We start from the raw sequence: 25,402 nt of genomic DNA, 5'->3' as shown, positions 1-25,402 counted from the left end.
AGCCCATGGGATTCCGCCCAATATTGCAGAATGTATCCACTTACTGTAATACACTTTCTTAGTTGAATAATTTTGAGATGAAGACAAGATATGAACTACAGCCTGGGATTTCTGTCCACCAAGGGAATGGGAGAAACCACATGGTTAACTTAAGAAGGGACTGAAGACAATAGGGATCCAGACCCACTAGATGAGAAATGAGATCCAGAATGGGATACAGCAACCAACTTCAGAAGAGGCCAAAGGAAGGGAAACTACACCTGATCATGCCAGAAGGGTGTTATGATGATCACAGTCGCTCTGCAGCAGGCTATCTTCTGGAGAAATTTTTACAATCAGAGGAACCAGGAGATAAGTCATACAGGAGTCTCAGGGGCCAACCAAATAGCACAGTGTCTCTGAGTGACTATCCCGTAGGGAAAACTAAGGCACAACAGCTGCTGCACTGGGTGTTGGACGGGGAGGCAAAGAGTTTGCAATACTGAGTGCCCCAGTTCAGGAAAATCCGAACCGCAACTCTCGGATTTAGAGACTACTCATGAGGAAGCAGAATGTTCTTGCTGAGGCTGTCAGCCAGAATGTTTGACATCCCTGGGATGTGTATTGCAACCAGAAACAGCTGAGATTAAGTTATCCATTGCCAAACCCTCATGGTCTCTCAACAAAGAGGATAAGAATGTGTTCCTCCCCCTTGCCTGTTGAGGTGCCAGACAACAGACATTCTCTGTCTGTATCAGAATCACACCTCCGAGAAGGGCGTCCTAAAAAGTCTGCAACACAAGGACAGCTTTCATTGCTAGGACACTGATGTGGATGTCAGCCACCACAGAAGACCAGGATCCCTGAACCAACCTCCCATTCAAATGGCATCCCACCCAAGAAGGGAGGCATCTGTGGTGACCATGGCTGAAGGAAGGAGAAGGACAAAAGACCAGGACTCTTGAACCATTGTCCCCTCAAAACTACCCCCTACCCAAGAAGGAAGGTGTCCATGGTGACCATGGCCAAAGAAGTAGATGGACAAACGGTCTCTTAGATTAAATTCTCTATCTGAGGGATGGACCAAAAAGATCTCCTCAGAGAGGTCAAAGAGATTGTCAAACAAGTCATCTTACAGAGACTTAGGGGGACCCCTCTCCTTCCTCAAGGTCAGTATCCTCAGTGAGAGACTCCAATCGGTGGCAAGGTGTTTCCTCTTGCACCTCCTCCTCCCTGAAAGTCTTGCTGCAGTGATGCTGGAGAAGAGTAGAAGAGACAAGAAGCTCCGTTAAGGTCCAGAAGCAGGTTGATGACTGGCCACAGGCCCATACAAGAAAGGGGATGAAACAAAAGCCAAAGAAACCCAACCAATCTCCTTAAAGGAGTACATCCTTTCCAAAATGAAGACAGAAGTGGATGCTGGCCTCCCAGAACCAAAGGCTACTACTATTATCACTACTAACACGCACACAAAAGCCTACACTAAGCTAGGTTAACACTAACATACCCTAAAAAAAAGTTTAGTACATTACCTAAGAAAAAATGTGGGAAGCCAGTACAAGCACAATAACACACCTAAAAAGCTACCTATCTTCCTACTGAACACTGCACTAAACTATGCTAACACTATACCAAAGTAAGGGAAGGCACAAAGAAGAAAAAAAAAACTATATTAAAGTTTTTGAAAAAGGTTATACTGAATCAGAGCATTGGATATAATGTCTAACATAAATTTAAACAATTTTTTGCCAGACAGTAAAATCTCCACAGTACACTCAAATAACTTGACTGTGAAATCTTGATCTGATGTTAAAAAATAGAGAGCAGAATCATACATATAGTAAACGTACAAATGCTGAAAAAATCCAAGCTCTGCAATATTTTTCCTGTCAAAAAATAGAGTGTAACGCGACCATAACGACAGACCTCTAGTGTCTAGTGGCACACATACACACTGTACTTCTGACAGAAATACTGAACGTTTCCTAAAAAACAGTAAAAACAAGCATCTGTCAAAGATAAAAGCCAAATAACGACTGTTATAAGCAGAAATTCCCAGAGGAAATACTGCAAATAGACAGAAATAAAATACTGAAATAAATATTTAAGTAAAAGAAAAATAGAAAAAATAATAAATCTTATAATAAAAGGAAGGGAAATGGGTCCCTAAATGGGGCTTATCTGAGTAGTAAGCCAGACAAAATCAGCACTGGATCCTGTGAAGAGTCAGTAGACTTTACTCCTGGAAAGGCAACACTTGCTTCCTTTCACAGCTAAAGGCTTCCCTCTCAGGATATTCTCAGTCAATCAGTTGTCACAGGAAGAGAGAGGGAGGAGAGTCTGAAATTTTGAAAGCTAGCAAGGGCTGGGTTATCTTGGCAGGTAATCCAAACTGCCACGGAGGCAGCAAAAATTATGAACATCTTGGACACTGGTGTGTAGAAAATTACGTTACAAGTCGACTATTTCTAAAGTTACAAGTTTAATACAGGTACAGCATGAAGGAAGATTTATGATGCTGCAACCACCACATGCCGTGATGCACAAGGTTAAGTCCTAAACTCTTAAGTAGCACGAAGAAGTGAGTATTACCCAGTGGTGGGTACAACAAGCATACTGCAGGCTTACTTTCTGAAAATAGGTTTGCAATTTACAAAAAAGATCTATAGCTTTTTTCAGGAAAATACCAAAAATAAATAATAAACTAGTCCAGGCCATTCTCTGGCACAGTAAGAGGACTGTACACTGTGCGAGAAGAGAGGTACTTGATGAGAAAGGGGAGGATTCCAAGCAGCCTGAGAAAGTCTGTTCTGCCAAACATCCTAATGCCTGCTAAGTCATAGTGGATATGAAAGTTGGAGCTTTTCTCAGATCCAATTTCTTCTTTACATGTAGTCCAGGGAACACAAAAAATACAAACCCCTGTAGACAACCAGGTGTTATGCAAAACCAAGGAATTAAAGAATCGTGAGGAGTCAGATGAAATACACTATACACAGACTGATACAACAGACAGTTATGCCAGAATCCATAAACATTTACCTTAACTGCCTGTTTTTTAAGCTGAAGAAAGGAAATCCATGAAGTGGGCATCTCGAGATGACCTATCAAGGCATCCTCCAATGTGCTAACGTAACGAGGAAGGAAACCTCCTGTAGTTACCATGTAAAACAGGAATACATCTGCAACCTGAATAAAGAAAAAAAGAAAACATTATCATAAATGTTTCATGACACTGTGTCAAAAAATAATTCTCAGATATCAACAGAAAACAAGAGGTAGGCTTGATATTGAACTCCTACCTATTAACTACATCTTCAGATTACATTCTTCCTAAAGACTGGGGTACTTAAAATAGACAGTAGCCTTTCTGCCTTTATATAAAGGCCTCATCTCAGAAATTTGTTGGTTCTTTAGCTTATATTAACATCTAATATATGCGCAAAACTGCAACACTTCCAACCCATCTTACATGAATTTTCCCCAAAACAGGTGCAATTATTTCAAGCATGGTACTATACCACAATACTCACCCCATCCTTGTAGTTTAAAGAAACATCACAGATGTCTTGTTAATAATGGCAAAAAATCTTTTGAAGCATGACATACCAGTATCTTTGGAACTACAGTACAGAAACCAATTTAAGAAAAACTCCATTATTTGCTGGAAGGGAACTAGAAAATATTTACAATGAGCCATCACAAAAGCATATACTTAACCAGTTGTACCATACATGGAGTTGAACAAAAAAAAAAAAAGTTATGTACTCACCGTAACGTTCCATGTTTGTTGTCCATCTCGCCATTCATGCTTACAACGATGATTCGGAGCCAATCCTCGGCTCCAACTCGGCCGAATACTTAGCTGAAGATTTCAAACTTGGCTCGTGGCAATAAGGTATCCCACAATGCAGTGGTGTAGTTCTCCAGATCTTGTTTGCTGCTAATACTGAGCAATATATACACTATATACATATCTACACACATTTACATATAAACAGTGTGCAAGTCCATACCAAAAAATACTGGAAGGAGAAACAAGCTGAGACAAAGAGCCCCTGAGGTAGTGGAAATCTACCAGGTCCACAAGAAGTCTTTGGCAGGAGGAAGGGTTCGTAACAATGAATGGTGAGATGGACAACAAACATGGAACGTTATGGGGAGTACATAACTTCTTTATACGTTGTCCTATCTCGCCTTCATTCTTACAATGATGGGACACAGCATCCCTAGCACCTTTATCCTGGGTGGCTCAAGGGAGTATACCTTTAAGCACTGTGAAACCAATGGATGTCCTGTCCCTGGAGGCCAAATCCACTTTGTAATGAGTAATAAAAGTATGTGGAGTAGACCACGTAGCTGCTGCACAAATATTATCTTTGGGAATTCTGGCTTGAAAGGCAGATGGTGTAGCCAATGCTCTAGTGGAATGAGCCTTTACTTTAAAAGGTAGATCCTTGTTCTTAGATTTGTAGATAAAAGTAATACAATTTGAAAGCCAATTAGAAAGAGTGTTTTTTGAGACTGAGGATCTTTTTTTTTTTTTTTTGTATCAGAAAAGGATACAAATAATTTGTCAGATTTTCTAAAGTCTCTGGTTCTGTGCAAATAGAAATTGAGTTGTCTGTGCATGTCTAGTTGGTGTAATTTGTACTCTGCCTTGTTGCTATGCTGAAGAAAGAATACTGGAAGTTCTATGGATTGGTTTATGTTGTTTGGATAAGCAACTTTTGGTAAAAAGGAAGGGTTAGTACATAATGATATGCTATCCTTATGAAATATCAAATATGGTGGTTTAATAGAAAGAGCTTGCAGCTCTGACACCCTTCTAGTGGAAGTTATAGCCACTAGAAATAAGGTCTTCCATGAAAGGAATTTGAGGTCTGAAGAAGGCTCAAAGGGAGGTAAAATGAGATGGGACAAAACAAAATTTAGATCCCAAGGAGAAAGGGGTTCCTTAAAAGGAGGTCTTAAAAAGGAAGCCCCATTTTAAGAAGGCTCTACACAACTTGTGTGACATTAAGTTTGAAGTATCACCAATATGAAAATTTGAGATTGCAGCAAGTTCAACATTAATGGTTGCTGCAGCTGAGCCTTGTTGAAAAAGTTCCACCTGAAATTCCAAAATGGAATGAATAGGTGCAGAGAAAGGATCAATGTTATCTTGAGCCCACAGTGAGAACCTCTTCCATTTGCTAGAATAAAGCTTTCTAGTGGAAGTTTTATGGTAGGACATTAAGATGCGTCTAACAGTGGGAGTGAAATTGTGAAGCCTGACTAAATTGGGAAGTGGAACAGCCAAGCTGTCAATTTTAGGGTGTGGAGAGACGGATGAAGCTCCCCCATGAGTCAGCAGATCTGGCACTGGGGTCCAGGATCAAAGGCTTCTCCTGAAGGTGTGGACACAGGAAGGGGAACCAAACTTGGCGAGGCCAGTAAAGGGCAATGAGAATTATCCTGCTTCCCAAGCTTTGAGCTTTCCGAATTACTCTGGGTATGACAGGAAATGGTGGAAAGGCATAGAGAAGTCCCGAGGGCCAATCGTGAGCAAGAGTGTCTCTCGGTGTCTCCCCCCAGAGGGGGAACTAGGGTGAAGTAGTTGCTGCACTTGGCATTCATGAAAGTGGCAAAGAGATCGCAGCAAGGCTGTCCCCATGTTTGGAAAATCATTTCCACTACACTGTAGTTGAGAGACCACTCGTGAGGCATTAGAATTGCTCTGCTCGGCTTGTCCGCTATCACGTTGGACTTCCCCGGAATGTGCATTGCGATTAGAAAGCGCTGGGAAGAAACTACCCATTGCCATACTCTTAGGGCTTCTTGACACAGGGGTTAGGATCTGGTTCCCCCCTTGACTGTTTATGTACCAAACCCAAGACATATTGTCTGACTGGATCGCAATAGTCCCTAAAGGGAGAAGGTCTTGAAGTGCTTGCAATGCAAAAAGCACTGTTCTCATCTCTAGAACATTTATATTCAAGTGAGCTTCATGTTCCTGCCATGTACCTTGGACTGTTCTTCCCAGATAATCCCCCCACCTGTCTGGGAAGCATCCGTGGTCACTGTAGCTATCGGCTGAAGTGGAACAAAGGGTCTGCCTATTGTCACATGAGTGGAGTGTAACCACCATCTCAAGTCGTTCTTGCAAGATTCCGTTATTCTGATCAGATGAGACACTGGAAGCTCCTGAAGTGACCATTGGGAGAACAATAGCCACTGAAATATCCTCATGTGCATTCTGGCAAGAGGAACTAGTGTAATCATGGAGGCCATTGTTCCTAATAAGCATAGAATTACTTTTGCTTTCACTTTGTCCATGGGAAGGATGTGAAGTATTTGCTGTCTGAGAGCTACGACTCTTTCTGTTGGAAGATGTGCTACCATAGATGAAGTGTCTACATCTGTGCCTATGAATGTAATATGCTGACAGGGCAACAAAGGCAGATTTTTGAAAATTTACTGTAATACCCAACTGATTGCAGATGTCCAAAGTTAGGTCCCTGACATGTAGGAGTAGATGCTTGGTGGTGGCAGATAGGAGCCAGTCATCTAGATAGGGAAACGCACGGAATCCTAGATGTCCCAGGTGAGCCGTGACTACTGCCATACATTTGGTGAACACTCTGAGGGCTGTAGTGAGATCAAAGGGCAGAGCTCTGAACTGATAATGGCTGGCTCCCAGCTGGAAGCGTAAGTACCTTATTGATGTCCTGTCCATTTTGATGTGGTAGTAAGCATCTTGAAGGTCTATTGAGCACATCCAATTGTCTTTCCCTAAAAAGGGAAGTATAGACTGCAGTGTCACCATTCGGAACTTTGACTTCTTGACCGATTCGTTTAACTTGCTTAGGTCCAGTATGGGCCTCCAGTCCCCTGTTCTTTTTGGCACTAAAAAGAATCTTGAGTAAGTTATGAATCCTATTTGGTCTGTGGGGACTTCTTGGATGACTCTTTTTAGGAGCAGCTTTCGAGCCTCTACAGTTGCTTGTTCCCTTAGATTGTGTGGAACATCCGGAGTGTTTTGGTCTTTGGGACAGGTATGCAAAAGGGGATGGTGTAGCCTCTGGATATTATATTTATTACCCATTTGTCATTTGTGATATTTCGCCAGGCTTCTGGGTACATCGATAAACGACCCCAAACTGCCTCCCGAGTAGAGCAGTCGGGCCTCCTTTCAGGAGCATTTATAAGGACGTCCGGGAAAAGAATCACGGTCACCTTGGTTTTGCGGACCCCCTCTGCCTTTGGGGCAATGTCTAAAGTTATTACCTCTCCCTCTGCCCCAGGTGAAGGTATCACCCTGTGCGTCCTGGAAAAATATCTGGAATCTTTTGGACCACATCTTTCCGCCCTTCTGACCTTTGGGATAAGGTCTTGAAGGTATGGAAAAACATACTCCAACAGCAGAGAGAGTTTTTCCTTCCTGCTCACATCGGGTTATAATGTCTTTTAATTTGGGTCCAAAGAGTGAGGTACCATCAAAGGGGGTGTTAGTAAAGGTAGACTTGAAGGGCTCTGCAAAATTACACAAGCGTAACCGAGCGTCTCCTAAGGGGAAACTCCTGAACCCACTGCCCTGCTCGCTCCATCTGCTGCGTAAGATATGAGCCTCATGGAGAAGTTGCCAATAGAATTTAAGGTGGACAGCTGGGAAGAGACCTGCTCATTCACTCCCTGCAGCTACTGAACCATGTAGAGTAACTCCTAGCTCTTTGAGGAGATCCCTTTGTAGCCTTGTAAAATGGGATAAGTAATTCAATGATCGCAGAGAAAAAGTCGCTGAAGAAAAGATACGCTTCCCATATCTGTTCATCGTTCTCGAATCTTTATTCGGAGGATGAACAGATGAGGAAGTCCCTGCAAGTTCCTTTTTGGAGGCTGCTGCCACCACCGTAGCATCTAGAGGTACTCCCTTTGTTAAGAATTCTTTGCCCAAAGGTGCTGACAAAAATTTGTTTGGCCTCCGAGGGACCAGTTCCAAAGAGTCAGGTGACTGCCATGCCTTTCGACTAACTAGGTCCATTAGTTCATCGAAAGGCGGAGACACCCAAGAGGCTGAAGGTTGAGACCCGAAAGCCTTCAGGTACACTGACTCCTCATCAGAAGGGGTAGTGTTCTACCAGCCTTCTCTTTGCTTAAGGATCTCTAGAATATCTGCAAATGAAATATCGTCAGAGGACAATCGTGTGGACCCTTCCGACTCATTAAGGTCAGTGTCTGAAGTGAGGGACTCATCTGGGCAGTCAACATGCTTCCTCTTGCAGGTTATCTTCCGAGGTGGCTCCTCAGAAGGGTATTCTGGGGAGGCCTCGGATGACAGGGGTTCACCCAAGGGGGGATCCTGAGGCTCTGGGTCTCTGCTGTGTTGAGGAATGGGTTCTGCTGAGACAGTAGCCAGTGCCTTCAGGGGACAGGTACTGGTATCCCTCTGTGGTGCTGAATGGGAAGACAACACACTCCATCAGCTCAAAGGCGGATCCCGCCAGCTCTGAATACTCCCCTGGCTCTGAGGAGACAGAGTAAGGCAATGGAGCCAACACGACCAGACCCGAGGCCGATGTAGGAGCCGAGCTAACCTGAGCCGACGCTCCTAGGGGTAAGCTCGGCACCAAAGAAGATCGGGGCCAAGAATCACCCTCGGGGCCAACCAGGGAACCTCGGCTCCCAGACTCACCGGACTGTGCCGAGAGAGTCTGAGCAGATGTTGGCTCCGTGGAGACCAAAGAAAGTTCCAGAACTGACAATTCCACAGAAAGTGGCACCGATAGTGGGCACAGTAGGCTCTGAAACCAAATGGGTGGGAGCAGAGAACAATTTAGTCAGAGCCGGCGACTTGAGTCTACAAACCACTCGTTCCACATCCTCATCAGATAAGCTTCTTGCAGACCTGGAAGATAATGAAAGAGATTGAGACCTATGGAGGATTGGCGATCTCATGGTCAGAGAAAGTGGCGGAATTTCAATGGACTGGCTCCGAGTGGAGGTATCTTGCGGCCCCGAAGGCTTTGGAGCCAAAGAACCCGGCCTGTCAACCATAAGAACTTCCGACAGCTCCGAGGACTGTGGAGCCAAGGAAGTAGTGGCCTTAGAAATTTTAGGGAGTTTGACTGGCGGCTCCGAATGAGCCGATGCAGCTGGAGATTGCCACTTGTGTGATATTTCCTTTTTTGATGAAGAAAAAGAGGAAGAACTGTGAATGGCCTCTTCAAAGGAAGGCTTTAAAAGCCCTTTTAGAATCAACTTGTTTCTTCTTTCCTGAAGTACTCTGGCACTAAACGAATGACAGAAGGTGCAGTCCTCTTGGAGATGAATAGTATCAAGACAATAGACACAAACAACATGTCCAACAGTGATGGACATCTTTTGCGAGCATTTCTGACATTTTTTTGAAACCTGAAGGCTTGTGTTCTCTTTCTTTTTGCTCTTTAGACATTTTCACACAAACAGAAGGAAAAGCCAAGAGGCTATATCAAACAACAAATAATTATCTAAGACTAATATGCGACCAAAGACAATACAAAGGAGGAACGACCAGGGAAAGAAAATTAGAACCTCTAACTCAAAACGATTCCGATTTTCACATAAAAACGAAGATCGTACAGTACAAGCCCTCTAACTAAACCAGTTGTATAGCTCTCTAACTTAAATGAGCTATGAAGACACAAATATACAACAAACAACCACTACAGGGATACCAAATGGCCTATAATGCAATGGCAAAAGCCATGCCTGAAGGAAAAAACTTTCTATTAAACTAAAAAACAGCAGAGAGACACAAACGAAAACAATCTATTAATAACAGAACTATATATGAGCAAAAATATTCAGTTTTGACAAGTAGTATAGAAAAAAGTTTCACAACTTAGCCACGGCCAAGATGAGCACATCCACACTCGTAAAGCGGCAAACGAGATCTGGGGAATTACATCACTACATTGTGAGATACCTTACTGCCACGAGCCAAGTTTGAGATCTTCAGCTAAGTATTCGGCCGAGTTGGAGCCAAGGATCGGCTCTGAGACCATCATTGTAAGAATGAAGGCGAGTTAGGACAACATATCAGTTAAAAAAAAAAAAAAAATCACCTGAAAAGTACTACTACGTATCTCTGCAAATATGCTTGCTAAGGTATTAAAATGTTAACATTTTCTCAGCTCAAAACCACAGCATCTTGACTTTTGATCTCCAAAAGCCATTCATGCAGGTCTGGAAAAACAAACTCCCAGACCAAATCATTATGCTGCTACTCTTTCAAAAAACTTCATACATTTCTGAGCAGCAAAACATGATAGCTGCATGACGTCTGTCAACAGTTAGCATAAGGTATCTGGGTATGCAAGACAAATTATGTGTGCCTTCTATACATCCTTCCCTAGAAAAGAAGGCTAAAGCTGAAGGACCACACGACTACACACACACAAATGTAGGCCCAAAACTGAATTGCAAGAAGGTAAATTGTTTTTAATAGGAATTAGGGGTACAGCCAGGAATATGAAAGTTGTATTTAGTGGAGTCCACTGACGACTTCACCAGTCTTCTCCCAAACTCTCACACAGATATATCACTTGATAAAACATATCTCCGAGATATCACAACAGTGAGGAAAATTTGTCTTACCTCACTTAACTTCAATCTCCATTGACCAGCACTGATCTAGCATATCATAACCTGTGATTAAATCTTCAACCAAATAAGCTAATCATCACAACTAAATCCATGTCTGTGTGTGTTTTGTGCACATTAACATGCATTATAGACAGATAAATATACACATACACATATATTTATTTCTTTAATGTTTGAATAAGTGCACTGGGTTGGAGACTTTTTCAGGTAAGACCCAGGCCATTCAGGCAGTAAAAATAGAAAAATTAAACAAAAATTACAGATCACAAATTACAAAATTAAATAAGCAGCATGCAGGAAAAGCAGTACTTATATTGCTACAGATGACAGAGACATAGTAAGCAATTAACAAAAGAAAACCTAATTAATTAGAGCATGCATACTGAAGCAAAGCATTCATAAAGCCAAAGAAATTGTTAATTAATGCAATGACCATTTTTCTCTCGCCTTCAATCCTCCCTTTGTATCTCCTCTAATATTTTCTTTGACTGCTGATCTAGCAAGCAAGGTCAAGTTTAGAAAATGATCTTTCACCTTTTATGTGTTTACTAAACAGCATTAAAAGAACTTTTGAGAGTACTGACAACCAGGTTATTTTTGTGAAGTAGTTCCAGCCAGAAATAAAATCAATCTAAAAAGTTATTTTAATAGGTAGGGCGAAGACCTACTGCCTTTAAGGGGAATATAGTCAGTGTACAGTAAAGCAGCTGGTGTGAGAGATCCCAAAGATGATAATTTACGGAGAGTAAAAAACAGATGTAGGCCCAGAACAGAGCTTTGTGAAACACTCTTGTCAGATGACACTATATCAATATTGTCAGGTTTGACAGCGAATAACAATTGGACAAAATTTTTAAACCACTGCACGACATTATGAGAAAGTTCTATATTGCTAAGTTTCAGATGTAGGTGGAAATGATCAAGACTGAAGAAGATACCTCCTGAACTTTTACCTTGCTCCATGCGGGTAGTAAATCTGATCAGTAAAAGGAATTTGTTGTAGTTGTGCGGTAATTGGGCTGGAAACCATGTTTTGTCTGATTGACAATGTTGTACTTTGAGATATAGACAAGTAAACAATTGCAACTGTATTTTTTCAAGACACGTAGTGAGGGGACAAAGGTTAAGCAGTAAAAGCCATTGGCTTAGGCAGGGGTGGAAATTTAGGTAGAGGAATGACAAGGGAATGCTTAAAACTGTGAGAAAGAACACTAGTAGTGAGAGTTAGGTTAAAGATGAAGGCAAGGGGTTTACTGGGTAGCTTGTATCAAAGCATAAAGATGTCAAGGTTAATGGAATGGAAAAAAGAATGAGAGGAAACAATCTTCTCCAGTAGTTTTTAGCTTCCATTCTGATAATGACTTGAAAGAAATTATTGCAAGAAGTTGTGTGGGGGATAAGAGACTGTGTAGACTGGTGTGGGTTTTGAAAAATAGGACTGATAGTATTAGGTGGGGAACAGTTAGTTATGTACTCACCATAACGATCGATGTATGTGGTCCATCTCGCCTACATTCATTACTGATGGGGTTCACAGCCGACGATCGGCTCCGACGCGGCCGACTATTTTCTAGCACGAAGTCGCTAACTGGTATCCCAGGATGCACCTCTCCCAAACCCCCAGATCTTGTTTGCATGCATCGCAATCACTCCACATACACCAACTTCACTAAGAGGAATATCATCCACCAGGAAAAGGGAATAAACCGAATCTCAAGGGTCTCAGAGCAATTTTCCTCCAAATCCTTCAGGCAGGGGGCAGGTGGGAGGGTACGTAAGAATGTAGGCGAGATGGACCACATACATCGATTGTTATGGTGAGTACATAACTAACTGATGTTATGTGGTCCTATCTCACCTACATTCATTACTGATGGGACAGCGTCTAACCCGGGAGGCTCATAGGAAAATACTCCTGAGATCCGTGGAACCAAAGGAAGCCCGGCCTCTAGATGCCACGTCCAGCTTGTAATGAGAGATAAAGGTGTGATGAGAAACCCATGTGGCCGCTGCACAAATGTCGTCCAAGGAAAGCCTGGCATGATATGCTATTGAAGTCGAGACCACCCTAGTGGGAAAGGCTAAGTTTCTGCCTGCTGATGAGTAAACAGAGGTAATGCAATCCTTAATCCACCTGGAAATTGTGCACTTGGAAACAGAGCTACCCGTTCTATTTTCCGAAAAAGAGACAAACAATTGAACCGATTTTCTTTACTGTTTTGTCCTGTGTAAATAGAATCTTAGTTGTCTATGCACATCCAATTAATGAAATTTGAACTCCGCCTTGTTGGAGAAGTTGGGAAAAAACACAGGTAACTCGATGGAGGTTAACTGTAGACGACACCTTAGGGAGGAAGGACGGATTAAGTCTCAAGGAAACCCTGTCCTTATGGAATATCAAATATGGAGGCCTAATGGACAATGCTTTAAGTTCTGATACTCTTCTAGCTGAGGTGATGGCCACTAAGAAAGCAGTCTTCCAGGACAAGAATGTTAGTTCGCAAGTGACAGCCGGCTCAAAGATTTAAATCCCATGGCATGACATGGAAGTTAGAAATGGCTGTCAGCTGCACTTTAATGGTCGAGGGAGCAGAGCCTTGTCAGAAGAGCATAGCTAAAAAGTCTAAGACCGCCGATATAGGGGCTGTGAAAGGGTCCAGGCCTTGAGACTGAGCCCAGATGGAGAATCTCTTCCATTTGCTAAAGTAAATTCTTCTGGTAGAGGACTTGTGAGATGACGAAAGGATATGCACCACCTCAGGTGAAAGGGAATGTAGTCTATCGATGGAAGTGGAGCAGCCAGGCTGTCAACCTGAGGGACTGTAGGGAGGGGTGGAGCTGTCCCGACATATGAGTCAAAAGGTCTGGAACTGGGTCCAGAGTCCAAGGACCATCCACTGCATACCATTGAAAGAAGGGTAACCAGACCTGGCGAGGCCAGTGTGGGGCAATCAGAATCATCTTGCTTCCCAAGTGAATGGCTTTCTGAATCACTCTTGGTAAAAGAGGAAACGGAGGAAAGGCATAGAGCCAACTGTGGACTAGAGTCCCTGGGTGACTCCCCCTGTGGGGGGATCAGAGTGAAGTAGTTGCTGCATTTGGCATTGAGGGGACTGGCAAAGAGATCGCAGCAAGGCTGACCCCACCTGCTAAAGATCCGAGTCGCAACTCGGTTGTTCAGGGACCAATTGTAAGGCATCAGAATAGCTTTGCTTAGCCGGTCTGCTATCACGTTGGATTTTCCCGAAATGTGCGTTGCCACTAGAAACCGTTGGGAAGACACTGCCCAATTCTACACTCTCATGGCTTCTCTGCAAAGGGGGTAAGACTTGGATCCCCCTTGCTTGTTCAGGTACCAAACAACTGACATGCTGTCTGAGTGAATAGCAATTGTTCCCCGGGGAAGAGAGCTCTGAAGTGCTTGCAACGCTAATAGCACTGCTCTTATCTCCAGGACATTGATGTGCAAGTGTACCTCGTGATCCTGCCAAGTGCCTTGGACCGTTCTGCCCAGGTAATGCCCCCCCCCCCCCTATCTGTGAAGCGTCCGTGGTCAGTGTGGCAGCAGGAGAGAGGGGAAGTAGATTCCTCCCCTTGTCCAGGTTGGAGGAACATAGTCAACCAACGGAGATCCTGCCTGCAATGCTCTGTGAGGAGAATCGGGTGAGAGAGGGGTAGTTTTTGATAGGACCACTGGACTGAAAGGAGCCACTGGAGGATCCGCATGTGTAGCCTGGCTAAGGGTACTAACATGATGGTTGCCGCCATGGATCCCAATAACTGAAGAACTAACCTGGCTTGGACCTTCTTCCGGGGCAATAGAGCCTGGACCTGAGATTGCAACACTGTTATCCTTTCTTGAGGTAGAAGGGCCCTCTCATTAGGACACAGTTTAACTCTGCGCCTATAAATACAACACGCTGTGAGGGCAGCAAGGCAGATTTTTCCCAGTTTAGTGTAATTCCTAACCTTTGACAAAGGTTCATGGTAGCCTCCCTGGCTTGGATGACGAGATGCCTGGTGGGGGCGGTAAGGAGCCAATCGTCCAGGTAAGGAAAGACCTGGAATCCTAGACGTCTCAGATGAGCTGTCACCATTGCCAAGCACTTGGTAAACACCCTGGGGGCTGTGGTGAGACCAAAGGGCAGGGCTCGAAACTGGAAATGACTGGCTCCCAGCCGGAAGCGTAAATGGTTCCTGGATGCCTTGTTTATCTTGATGTGATAATAGGCATCCTTGAGGTCAATGGAGCACATCCATACTCCCTCTCCCAACAATGGGAAGATGGATTGAAGAGTGACCATTCGAAATTTGGACTTCAGAACATAGTGATTCAATCGGCTGAGATCCAGGACGGGTCCCAGTTCCCCTGTTTTTTTCGGCACCAAAAAGAGTCTTGAGTAAGTTCCTGATCCGATCTGGTCTGAGGGGACCAGTTGGCTGACTCCTTTTCTTAGCAGCTTTGATATCTGTAGTGCTACTTGATCCTTTTGACTGGGTGGAATGTCCGGGATTTTTTTGATTGGGGAGGTGGTGAAGCAAAGGGAATGGTGTAACCTGCGGTGATTATTCGAAGCACCCATCGATCCTGAGTGATGTTCTCCCAGGCTTGAAGATGCCTCGAAAAACTACCCCCGACTGGCTCCGGAGTAGCACAGTCGGGCGATCCCTCAGGGATGCTGATAGGAAGATCTGTGAAAGAAGTCGTGGTCTCCCAGATTGCAGGGGCCTCCTCTGCCCCTAGGGCGGCATCTTCCAGAATAATTCCCCCCACCTCTGCCTCTGGATGGGGGGCTCACCATGAGTGGCTGGGAAAGACTTTTGTGATTTCTTGAACCACATCTTCCCTCCTCTCTGAGCCTTGGGATAAGGTCTAGGGGAAGAGAAAAATGGGCCCCTATGGCAGATAGTCTTACCCTACTGTTCACATCTGGTGAGAGTCTCTTTCACTTTGGGTCCAAAAAGAGAGGACCCATCGAAGGGGGCGTCCGTGAAGGAAGACTTGAAGGCCTCCGCGAAGTAACATAGGCGCATCCAGGCTTGCCCCCTAAGAGCCAAGCCTGAGCTAGCTGCCCTACTCGCCCCTTCGGCTGCATAGGATATGAGCCTCATGGACGAGTTTACAATGGAACCAAGGGTAGACAACTGGGCGTTAACAGTCTGCGCTACCGCCTCAGACATGTTATCCGTCAAGGTATCTCCCAACTCTTTGAGGAGATCTCTCTGGAGCCGAGTAAAGTGACAAAGGTAATTCAGAGACCGCAGTGTAAAGGTCGCTGAAGACAGGGTACGCTTCCCATAGCGATCCATACTCCTGGACTCCTTGTTAGGAGGATGGACGGAGGAAGAAGCCTCTGCAACTTCTTGCTGAGTGGCTGACGCCACCACCATGGCATCTACAGGGACCCCTTTTGTCATAGGTAGATACTAAGCTATCCGCTCTAGGGCATTTATAAGCCTAACCAGAGTGTATTTGGCTTCCGCCTCCCTATTAGATTAGCCTACTGTGCCTCTGTAAAGTAGGTCACAGAAGGTACCCTTTTAAGATTAGTTTACTGTGTCTCTGTCTAGCAGGGGCACAGGAGAGATCCCAGGGGTGAATTTGTGATTTCCCATCCACGCGTCCAAATTTCGCTTGAAGAGGGTCAGCGAGGGACTATGTCTAACATGAATTGGGATTCTATTCCAGAGTGAGGGGAGCCTCTGGGAAATGAATCTGTCCCTCCAGCATGTCCTATTTATTTTTGTGCTGAGGTTTAGGTCCCTGGAGCGTGTGGCTCTAAGGGACTTGGATTTTTTGAGGTGGAGCATGTCCATTAATTCTGGGTTTGACATGGCTTTGTACGTCAGGCATAGATCGCCTCTGAGTAGGCGGTAAGCAACTGAGTAGAGCTGGAGTTTCTTTAGTCGAGCTGCATAGGACATCTGTTTGTAGCCCATGATCCTTTTGGGGTCTCTCCAGTTGCTGCAGGTGTCGGTTAAGGTACATCCCAAAAGGGGCATTGTATTCAATTATGGGCCTGATGAGTGACGAGTAGAGGGGCACAATGACCTCTCGATCTAGATGCGAACCCTTTCGTGATAAGGTGGGCTATATAGAAGGTCTTTCTAACCACTTTGGCAATGTGATTATCAAAGGAGAGATTACTATCTACATTGGTCCCCAAATCTCTAATTATTTCTTCCGTACTTAATGGATTACCACCTATGTGGTAATTTGTGGGCACCTTGTTTTTCCCAAAGGGGATGACTATGCACATTTTAGCATTTAGCTTGAGGCCGTGACTCTGGCACCAAGCATCCGTCTCTGTGAGATCCTTTTGGAGGATGCTTGTGTCAGCTGAAGATTCGATTATGGCCCCCAGTTTGCAGTCATCTGCGAACTTTGTCAGCCATAATCCCACTGTGTTAGCCTTAACCTCAGAGAAGTATATACCAAACAAGAGAGGTCCCAGAACTGAGCCCTGTGGGACGCCACTTGTAACTGGTTTGGATTCGGACATGGCACCTGTGATTCTGACCATGTGGGTTCTATCTCTGAGCCAGTTTGCAACCCATCTTGTGATATAGGGGTTGATATTTAAGCTGGTAAGCTTATTTATGATGCCTGAGTGGGGTATTGTGTCGAAGACTTTTGCGAGGTCCAGGTAGACTGTGTTGGCTACCTTGCCCTCATCTATGGCTTTGGTAACTGTTTCAAAGAAATCAATTAGGTTTAAGAGGCAAGATCTGACCTTAAAGCCAAATTGGGTAGGGTCCAGTGTCTGGAGGCTCCCAATGTCTTTGTTTATGAGTTCCATGATAATACGCTCCATAGCTTTACAGACCAGACTAATCAGGCTTATGGGGCGATAGTTTCCAGGGTCCGTTGTGGCACCACCTTTGTGGAGTGGGACCACTGTAGCTGTACGCCATTCTTTGGGTACATATCCTGTAGTAAGGCTAAGTCTGAACAGTGACTTAATGTGAGGGTTCAGTTCTTCTTGGAGCTCGTGTAAGACACAGCCTGGGACACCGTCCGGTCCCATAGATGCTGTGTTTTTTGCTTTGGAGAGGGCAGCTTTCACCTGTGCATCTGTGATGTCAGGGAGGTTATATTCAGTTGGGATAGGCATTTGCTCCTTTGGGGGGGAAGGGGGGGAGAAGTTTGCGCTGAATCTGTCTGCCAGGATGTTGGCCATGTCTGTAGATTCGGTATATTTTGTACCGTTATGCAACAATTCAGAGCATATCTGGGAGTTTCTGCCCATGTTCCTGACATAACTAAAGAAGGCCTTGTGATTATCTTTAGTGTCTAGGGCAATTTTTCTTTCGTAACTGGCCTTTGATGATTTTATGAGGGATAGAAGTTTCTTGCTAATACTGATCAGAGATGCCTTCCCTTTTTGGGATTTTGCTCTGTCATGTAGTAGCTTCCTCCTTCTGTTGTATAGCTTATTTATGGCCGGGGCCCACCAGACCGGTTTCCCGTTTTTGGAGGAGTGAGTCTTGGTTTTATATGGGATAGCATGATCCATGCATTCCAGCAGGTGCTAATAGAATGCATTTGTAAAGGATTCTGCAGATTGGGCTGTATTATCCTCTGGCCCAGGGGCTTTGAAGGATTCCACCTCAGTCTTGAGAAGTGCAAAGTTGGCTTTTGAGTAATTCTTTACAGTGATTTCTTTGGCTGGGGGTGGGGACGAGATATGGATGTCCAGGAAAATTTGTTTATGGTCTGATCTTACCAATGAGGGGTTTACTTCTGGTGTGGAACATAGAGTCCCCATGTTGGTGATGACCAGGTCCAATATGTTGTTCCCTCTTGTGGGAGTGGTGACCAGTTGTTCCATTGCATTAGAGTTTATAAATTCAAGGAACCGTTGGGCGTGGGTGTTTGGGCTTGAGCAGTTTTCTCCCAGTCAATGTTTGGGTAGTTGAAGTCACCCAATAACAGTGTTTGGAGAGAACTTCATATTCTCCAGTGTTCTCAGGAATGCCAAGTGGGGTTCCTGTAATAGGGAGGGTGTTCTGTAGCAGGCTACAAACTGAAAGGCAGTTTTGCCTGCTGTTAGTTGCACATGGATGGTTTCCGATGCTTCGTGCAGTGTCACTAACCTGGAGGTGTAGGTATCTTTGATGAATATAGATACTCCTCCTCCTTTTGTGCTTCGGTCCGAGTTTTGGGGCCGAAACGCATGGTATGAGTTATAACCTGGTAGTGCTGGGGTGCTCTCAGGAGCCTTGAACCAGGTTTCTGTTACTGCACAGTCATCGATTTTCTCCATACCGAGGAGAGCCTCGAGTGCGTGCATCTTGAGGTTTAGACTTCTGGCATTGAGGAGCATTACCTTTAATTTTTTTATCCTTGGGTTGTCTATGGAGGTGGGTTTGTCCTTTGAGCCTTGCCTAAAAAAGGCACTATGGGGGTGGCAAGAGCCTTGGCCAGTATACGAAAGCCTACGGGTGACAGGTGCAAGCCGTCCCTAGCGAAGCAACGTGACTTGTCGAGCATGTCATCCCAGGCTGACAGACACTGGATCCCCTTTGAATGACAACAATACTTTAGCCAATTGTTGAAACTGATCATTTTGTCTTTATACTGTGGCATCATTCTTGGTGAGGGCAAGATGCTACTCAAGGACATACCAGCCTGGACTACATGGTCAGAGAGCTCCTCTATGTCTCTTTTCATGTAGTCCAGGGAGGTACGTCTCAGGTCATTCACACCAGAATGGACAATGACCGAGTCATACTTGTACTTGCTTTGGAGTGACCTGAGTGCTTGCGTTATGTGGCGGATCAAAAACTCTTTCCCCGGGGGAGCAGACAGGAGCTTATTAGGACGACTGGGCACTGGTTCCACGGAATCAGGGTGCTCCCACACCCTTCGACAAATCAGGTCTAATAGTTCGTTGAAGGGTGGAGACACCAGGAGGTGGAAGGTTGAGCTCCGAAGGCCTTGAGGAATACAGACTCCTCCTCAGAGGGGGGCTTGGAAGGCCAGTCGCCTCTCTGCCTCAAAATCTCCAGGATGTCGGAGAAGGAGACGTCATCGGAGGACGACTTAGGGGACCCCTCTGCATCCTCAAGGTCAGTATCCGAGGTGATGGACTCGTCTTGGGAGTCTATGTGCTTCCTCTTGCACAACTTCTTCCTGGGAGGCTCCTCAGGCACAGACTCTGAGGGGCCCTCAGAAAGCTGAAGACCGCTCATGGGGGTGTCATCAGGCCTTCGGGCTTCGCTGTCCACTGATAGAGGGGCATCAGAGGCTCTAGCCAGGGTGTATGGGGACGGAGTGGCCGATCCAAGTGATGTCACTGACGACCTGGCCAGTGCGCTCCTCATGGCCTCGAAAGCGGGCCCCCGAATCAGAGGAGTGACCCGTCTCCAAGACCACAACCGGAGTCGGGATCCCCGTAGCCAAAGCGCCGAGAGGGAGACTCGGGGCCGACAGAAGACCCGATGTATCCCCCTCGGGCCCGACCGAGGAAACCCGAGTGCCGGAACCAGATGAAGGAAGCGAAATGGTTGGAGCAGACGACGGCTCCGATAAACCCGTCAGGAGCCGGCGTAAGGCATCACTCGGCGCCGAACACACCGGCTCCAATGACACAATGCTCAGAGGAGGAATCATCGGTACCGGCAAGGGTATAGGCTCCAGAGCCGACTGGGTCAGAGCCGAAAACAATTTGGCTAACACCGGCGACTGAAGGAGCCTCTGAACCACCCTATCCACGTCCAAATCGAATAACCTAGAGGATTTGGAGGCAACTGAAGGAGATGAGGATCTCCTACCTATTGATTCCTGCGTAACACTGGGTGACTGGCTCCGAATCGGCTCCAAAATGATCGGAGCCGAGGTCGACTCCAGTATCACCGATACCTCCTGCGGCCCCGAAGTCAATGGAGCCGAGGAAGCAGAATCCAAAACAGAGCTCCTATCCTGCGGCTCCGAAGCCAATGGAGCCAAAGAAGTAGTAACTATCTTCAAAATCTTCTCCTGGGGCTCCAAGGAACTAGATGGAGCCGGAGATCATTTCTTAGTTCTGGTGGATTTGGATCTGCCAATAGAAGAAGCAGACTCTATCCTCTTCAAAAGAGGGCTTGACCGGGCCTTTCAAAATCAGTTTATTTTTTTCTTTCCTGCAGTACCCTAGAACTGAAGGAATGGCAGACACTGCAGGATTCTTGTAAATGAATCGCGCCAAGGCAATAAACACAGATGGCATGCCCATCTGTGATTGACATTTTATAGGCACACTTTGAGCATTTTTTAAACCCAGAGGGTTTATGCTCCTTTTGCTCTTTAGACATGTCCAACAAATTCCAAACTCAACACAACAATAGGAAGGCAGGATACACTACAGGAACTCTAATTTAAACGCTCCTAGGGATCGAAGAGAGAAAACACTGATAAGACGAAGGAGAGGACTAGGTCCCTCTAAATTAAACGGGCCTAGCCCGCCAAACACAAGGGAAACCACACACACTCTCCACAAAACTGCAACAAGCCCAAAACACACACAAACACAATATAGCTATGAAAATAGCTTTTGTTTCACAGAAAGATATAAAAACTTTAGAAAGTTTTAGTCAAAAAAGGTACTTAGCCACAGCCAAGCGCGAGACCACGTCCTAACTAACGAGCGGCAAACGAGATCTGGGGGTTTGGGAGAGGTGCATCCTGGGATACCAGTTAGCCCAGCCAATTAGAGACTCTGTGCTAGAAAATAGTCGGCCGAACCCCATCAGTAATGAATGTAGGTGAGATAGGACCACATAACCTCATATATTTCTTAACCAGTCTTCAGAAACATACTAAAAGTAGCAAGTGTTTTTCTTAGAGTACTCCAGAATTTCTTTGGATAACCTAGTGTTGTCCTTTGACGTTTCCTGCAATAATCAGCTTTAGCATTGTTAGTTTCTACTCTGGTCTCTCTTATTGTGTCCAAGATATATACTGCATTTGTCAACACTATGGGTTTGATTTCCTGTTAGACCAGGATATGTTCCAAAGTTTAGTAAGTTGCCTAAGATTGTATAGGGTAAGCTACATTTTCTTCTGTATAGAAAATCTGAAAAGGGAGATACTTTTCAGAGACCATGTAGTAAAATGGGGCAATGGCTGCTTAGGGAGTAGCTGAAAGTCAAGTATTTTTTCTGTAATGTTTCAGAGTACAAAGTCTACTTAGACTGAGTTTGGAGTTGACAGGACTAGTCCCATCATTGACTACTTGGGTGATATTATGGGAAAACTCTGACATTTTAGTGAGCATAACCAATCTAGATTTATATTACCAACTAAAAGAGGTTTATGGTGCTGTGTTTTATAATGGTAAATAATTTATTTTCATATATCCTCTGAGTTAGCATGCATTATATTACATTCACTCATTTCAATACTTAATGACAGTATACTACATCTGTAGTGGGCTTTTTACATCATACATTTCTGTAATTCAAGTGACACTACATCTCCACCAGAAGACAAATGTAGGAATCTCTCTGTAGCTCTTTACTCAGTTTCCGTTTTCTTGGGACAGTATTGGTTATGACAATTCTGGCTGCTAACCTTCCTTGAACTTTGACATATCTGTCATATACAAACGCATTCAATGGCTTCTTCACAGCCTTCCCTACTCCCCATGAATTGCACAGAATTTTTGTTCAGCTGCTTAACTACTTTTTCTTCGGACTGATAACTCTTCCATGGCTTTTGTATGCTTAACTTGTAAATTTGACAGTCTCCTGCAGTTTCTATTGTAGTACTTGATCTCTCTCTCTCTCTCTCCAGCATTTCCTTTGCTTTGTCAGTAATTTGCTTATCAGCTTTCTGCGTATTAGCAAGTGAAGTGGTGGGGAAACTCGGTCCCTGCAACAGAGTATTTTTAAATTCCAAAAGTGTACCTGGGTCCATGGTATGAATGGATAAAGCCTTGATGAACTGAGTTCAACTAATGGCTTGAGCACTGGAGAAATCAGGCAAGGGAAGGTGTGAAGAGTGTCTGGCACTGGCTTGCTCATCCTGTTCGGAGGGAATGGTGATCTTGCTGGCAGCCTGCCACCAGTAGTCAGAGGCTTGCATCTAATATACATACAATCAGGAACTGGGGATGTAAGCTTGCCGCTACCACACCAGTTCTGGTAGGTCTCACATGTGCATATGGGAACACACATGCGCAGGGGCAAAACAGTGGGCCCTTGTTATAATACAAGCAATCATATTAGCCACCAGGAGGTGGTGATAAAAACAAAACAGAAATCACCCCATAACCTCTGTCTGGAATGATGAAGGCTGCTGGGAAGGAAGAGGTGCAGTGTACTTTCCCAGCTGTAGAGTAGTCAGGGCTCATCCTTTAACATGGGCAGTCCTGCACTTGGGATGGTTGCTTGCTCCTGAAATGCAAACAGCCCCATTAGGAGCAGCTGAATGCCAGATCCTCAAGCCACTGAGATAAAGACACCCTTCCTTCGGCAGTAGGGGGAGCAAGAGACACAGACAGAGGTACAAGCTCCTCTACGGCTGCCTTGATGATGGACTCTTGACGGTTAGCACAATGCAGGTAGGGCTCCCTACAGTGAAAATGAATGGAGTCAAGACCCACTGGATGAACAAACATGACAGAGAAAAAAATTCACACATCATGGTCGATAATCTTTATAGCTACTGCTATTTCTTATGAGATGAGCCACTGTCTGGAAAGCTCTTTCCACTTGCCCATTAAACTGAACACTGGATATTATATACCTGAATGCCTTTTAATACAGATGTCTTTAGAAATTCAGATTTTTGTATTGAAGCCATTGAGATACGTCAACATCAGGTATCCCCTTTTTTAAGAATATATACATCAATGAAGTAATCACACCTGTGCATCATGTCTGGCAGCTTGACTGCTTTGAGAAACTCATAGTAATAGTAAAAACAATAGTAACAATCTGCACATATGAGATACATGGCTTCTCTGAACTGGAATAAATCTCATGGCAAACCTAGTACCCTTTATATCTTTGTAAACATCTTTTTAAAATGTTAATAGAGGGGTAACCGAGGATTGGTGTTGTGGGATGTTAGAATAATACTTTTCTTACTGACAATCTCTGTCTATAAGGGACATGGGGGCCAGACCAGAGGTACATTTATGATTTCTCAAGCAAAATGACAAGGTTTTGTTTGAAGAGAGTCAGGGATGAACTCGCATAGCTTTAAAGTACACTTCAAAATCAGGTAACCCTAAGCAAGTTATGCCACTAAACCTCTTGGCCTCTCCCCCTCCCAAATAAATTCAAATTTCTACTGTTAATTTCCTGACTTGGTAAAAAAACACACCTGACCAGTTTATAAGGCTAAGAGGACTACAACATTTTCACTGCCTTTATCTTAATATCCATTATCACAATTAAGACCATACATTTTTTAATTCTTGTATTCATCTCCTATTTAGTCTCTTCTCATATATCCTTAGCAGCCTGCCATTACAAAATCCTTTTTAATCTATGCATCCACACGCTTCATTTTATCACTTCCCAGTAAGTTTGGGTATTGCTGAACCCATTCTTGTGTGGGTACATAATTTGCCGCTATAGCTTTTATTTTTACCTTCATTTATTTTTATATTCTGAAAAGACTAGAAACTATCTCACAATGTTCCACAACACCAAAATATCATTTTTCAGATTTATCAAATACAAAATATTATCTGCAAATAAGGGTACATTAAATTTTCTTGATTACCACACCAATTACATCTTTGAATTTGTGAATCCCTTAATTTTCTCTACTAATATCTCTAAATATGAAACAAATGACAGAGGGTAAAGAAGATATTTCTGCCTGGTTCTCCTCTGTTCCACCTTAATTCTTGTCTCTAACATTTCATACATCCTATCTGGGAACACAAATGCAGCCACTGTCCTACTCAAAATCCCAGCTGACTCGATTGCTGTTTCTGCAGAGACTCACCAGCAATAGTGATGTTTTCTTTTACTGTGCTAATTTCTGATCTTTGTTCTATGAATGTTAGACTCCCCTCCACAAAGCCATAATGATCTATAACTATAAATGTTAAAATCTTTGCCCCCCCCCCCCCTTAACTAATATAGACAAACATTTTATAATCAGATTAAAAACTAAAATGGGTTTAACATGAAGTCAGACCTGAAGGGTCTTTGCTGTCTTTGGTAACTCTACCACCACTGCTTTATTCCAAGATGCTAGTAACTCTTCTCCATTTAAAAGACTGTTGAACAAACTCTTCAAGATCTTTGCCAGTCTTCCCTCCTAGCTTCTAAACTTTCTTGGAGATACCATCAGTCTCTGCAGACTTCTCAGCAGATTGATTATACATCATTAACTTTATTTCATCTCGTCCTAGCCTAGCCATTAATTGTTCAGCCTCCTCTTTCTTACTGTAGCAATCAAATCTTGCATAATCATTTCCATTTTTGCCTTTTCGTGATTTTCCCATTCTTCCGTTTCAAACAAATTTTCATAAAATTTCCAAAATATCTCTAATACCTCTATTGGATCTCTGGTTATTTTTCCTGTCAGATTTTCTAGGTTTAGATTCAACTCCTACTTTTCTGCTGCCCAAGTTATTGTACAAAAAGTTTTTATAACAATTCAAGTGCAAAAAAAAGTTGATTAATAACACCCATATTGTTAAATAATCATCAATCTCTTTCATTCATTTTCTACATGGGGTCAGAGTGTTATGTTAATGGTTACCACCCCAATGCTACTATTCTACAGTCTTCTCTTACACAATCCATCCATTTCTTTGCTGGATGTTTAAATTTCTTCTTGCCTTCTTCC

The 25,402-nt window shown here is 44.0% G+C and overlaps 1 protein-coding gene across 1 annotated transcript in view; it reads right to left on the bottom strand.

Moving 5' to 3' along the window:
• The window catches only part of EXD1 (exonuclease 3'-5' domain containing 1), a 1,269,330-nt gene that overhangs the window by 341,249 nt on the left and 902,679 nt on the right, over positions 1-25,402 (bottom strand). Inside the window, exon 9 of the mRNA XM_044074207.1 lies at positions 3,022-3,168. Coding sequence (XP_043930142.1) covers positions 3,022-3,168 — 147 coding nt within the window. The remainder of the gene's footprint in view (positions 1-3,021; positions 3,169-25,402) is intronic.

Source organism: Protopterus annectens, chromosome 6.part0 (assembly GCF_019279795.1).
Source record: "Protopterus annectens isolate FY-2018-M chromosome 6.part0, PAN1.0, whole genome shotgun sequence".
Taxonomy (NCBI): domain Eukaryota; kingdom Metazoa; phylum Chordata; order Ceratodontiformes; family Protopteridae; genus Protopterus; species Protopterus annectens.
The sequence above is the reverse complement of the archived record's forward strand: the minus strand, read 5'-3'. Positions and strand labels throughout refer to the sequence as shown.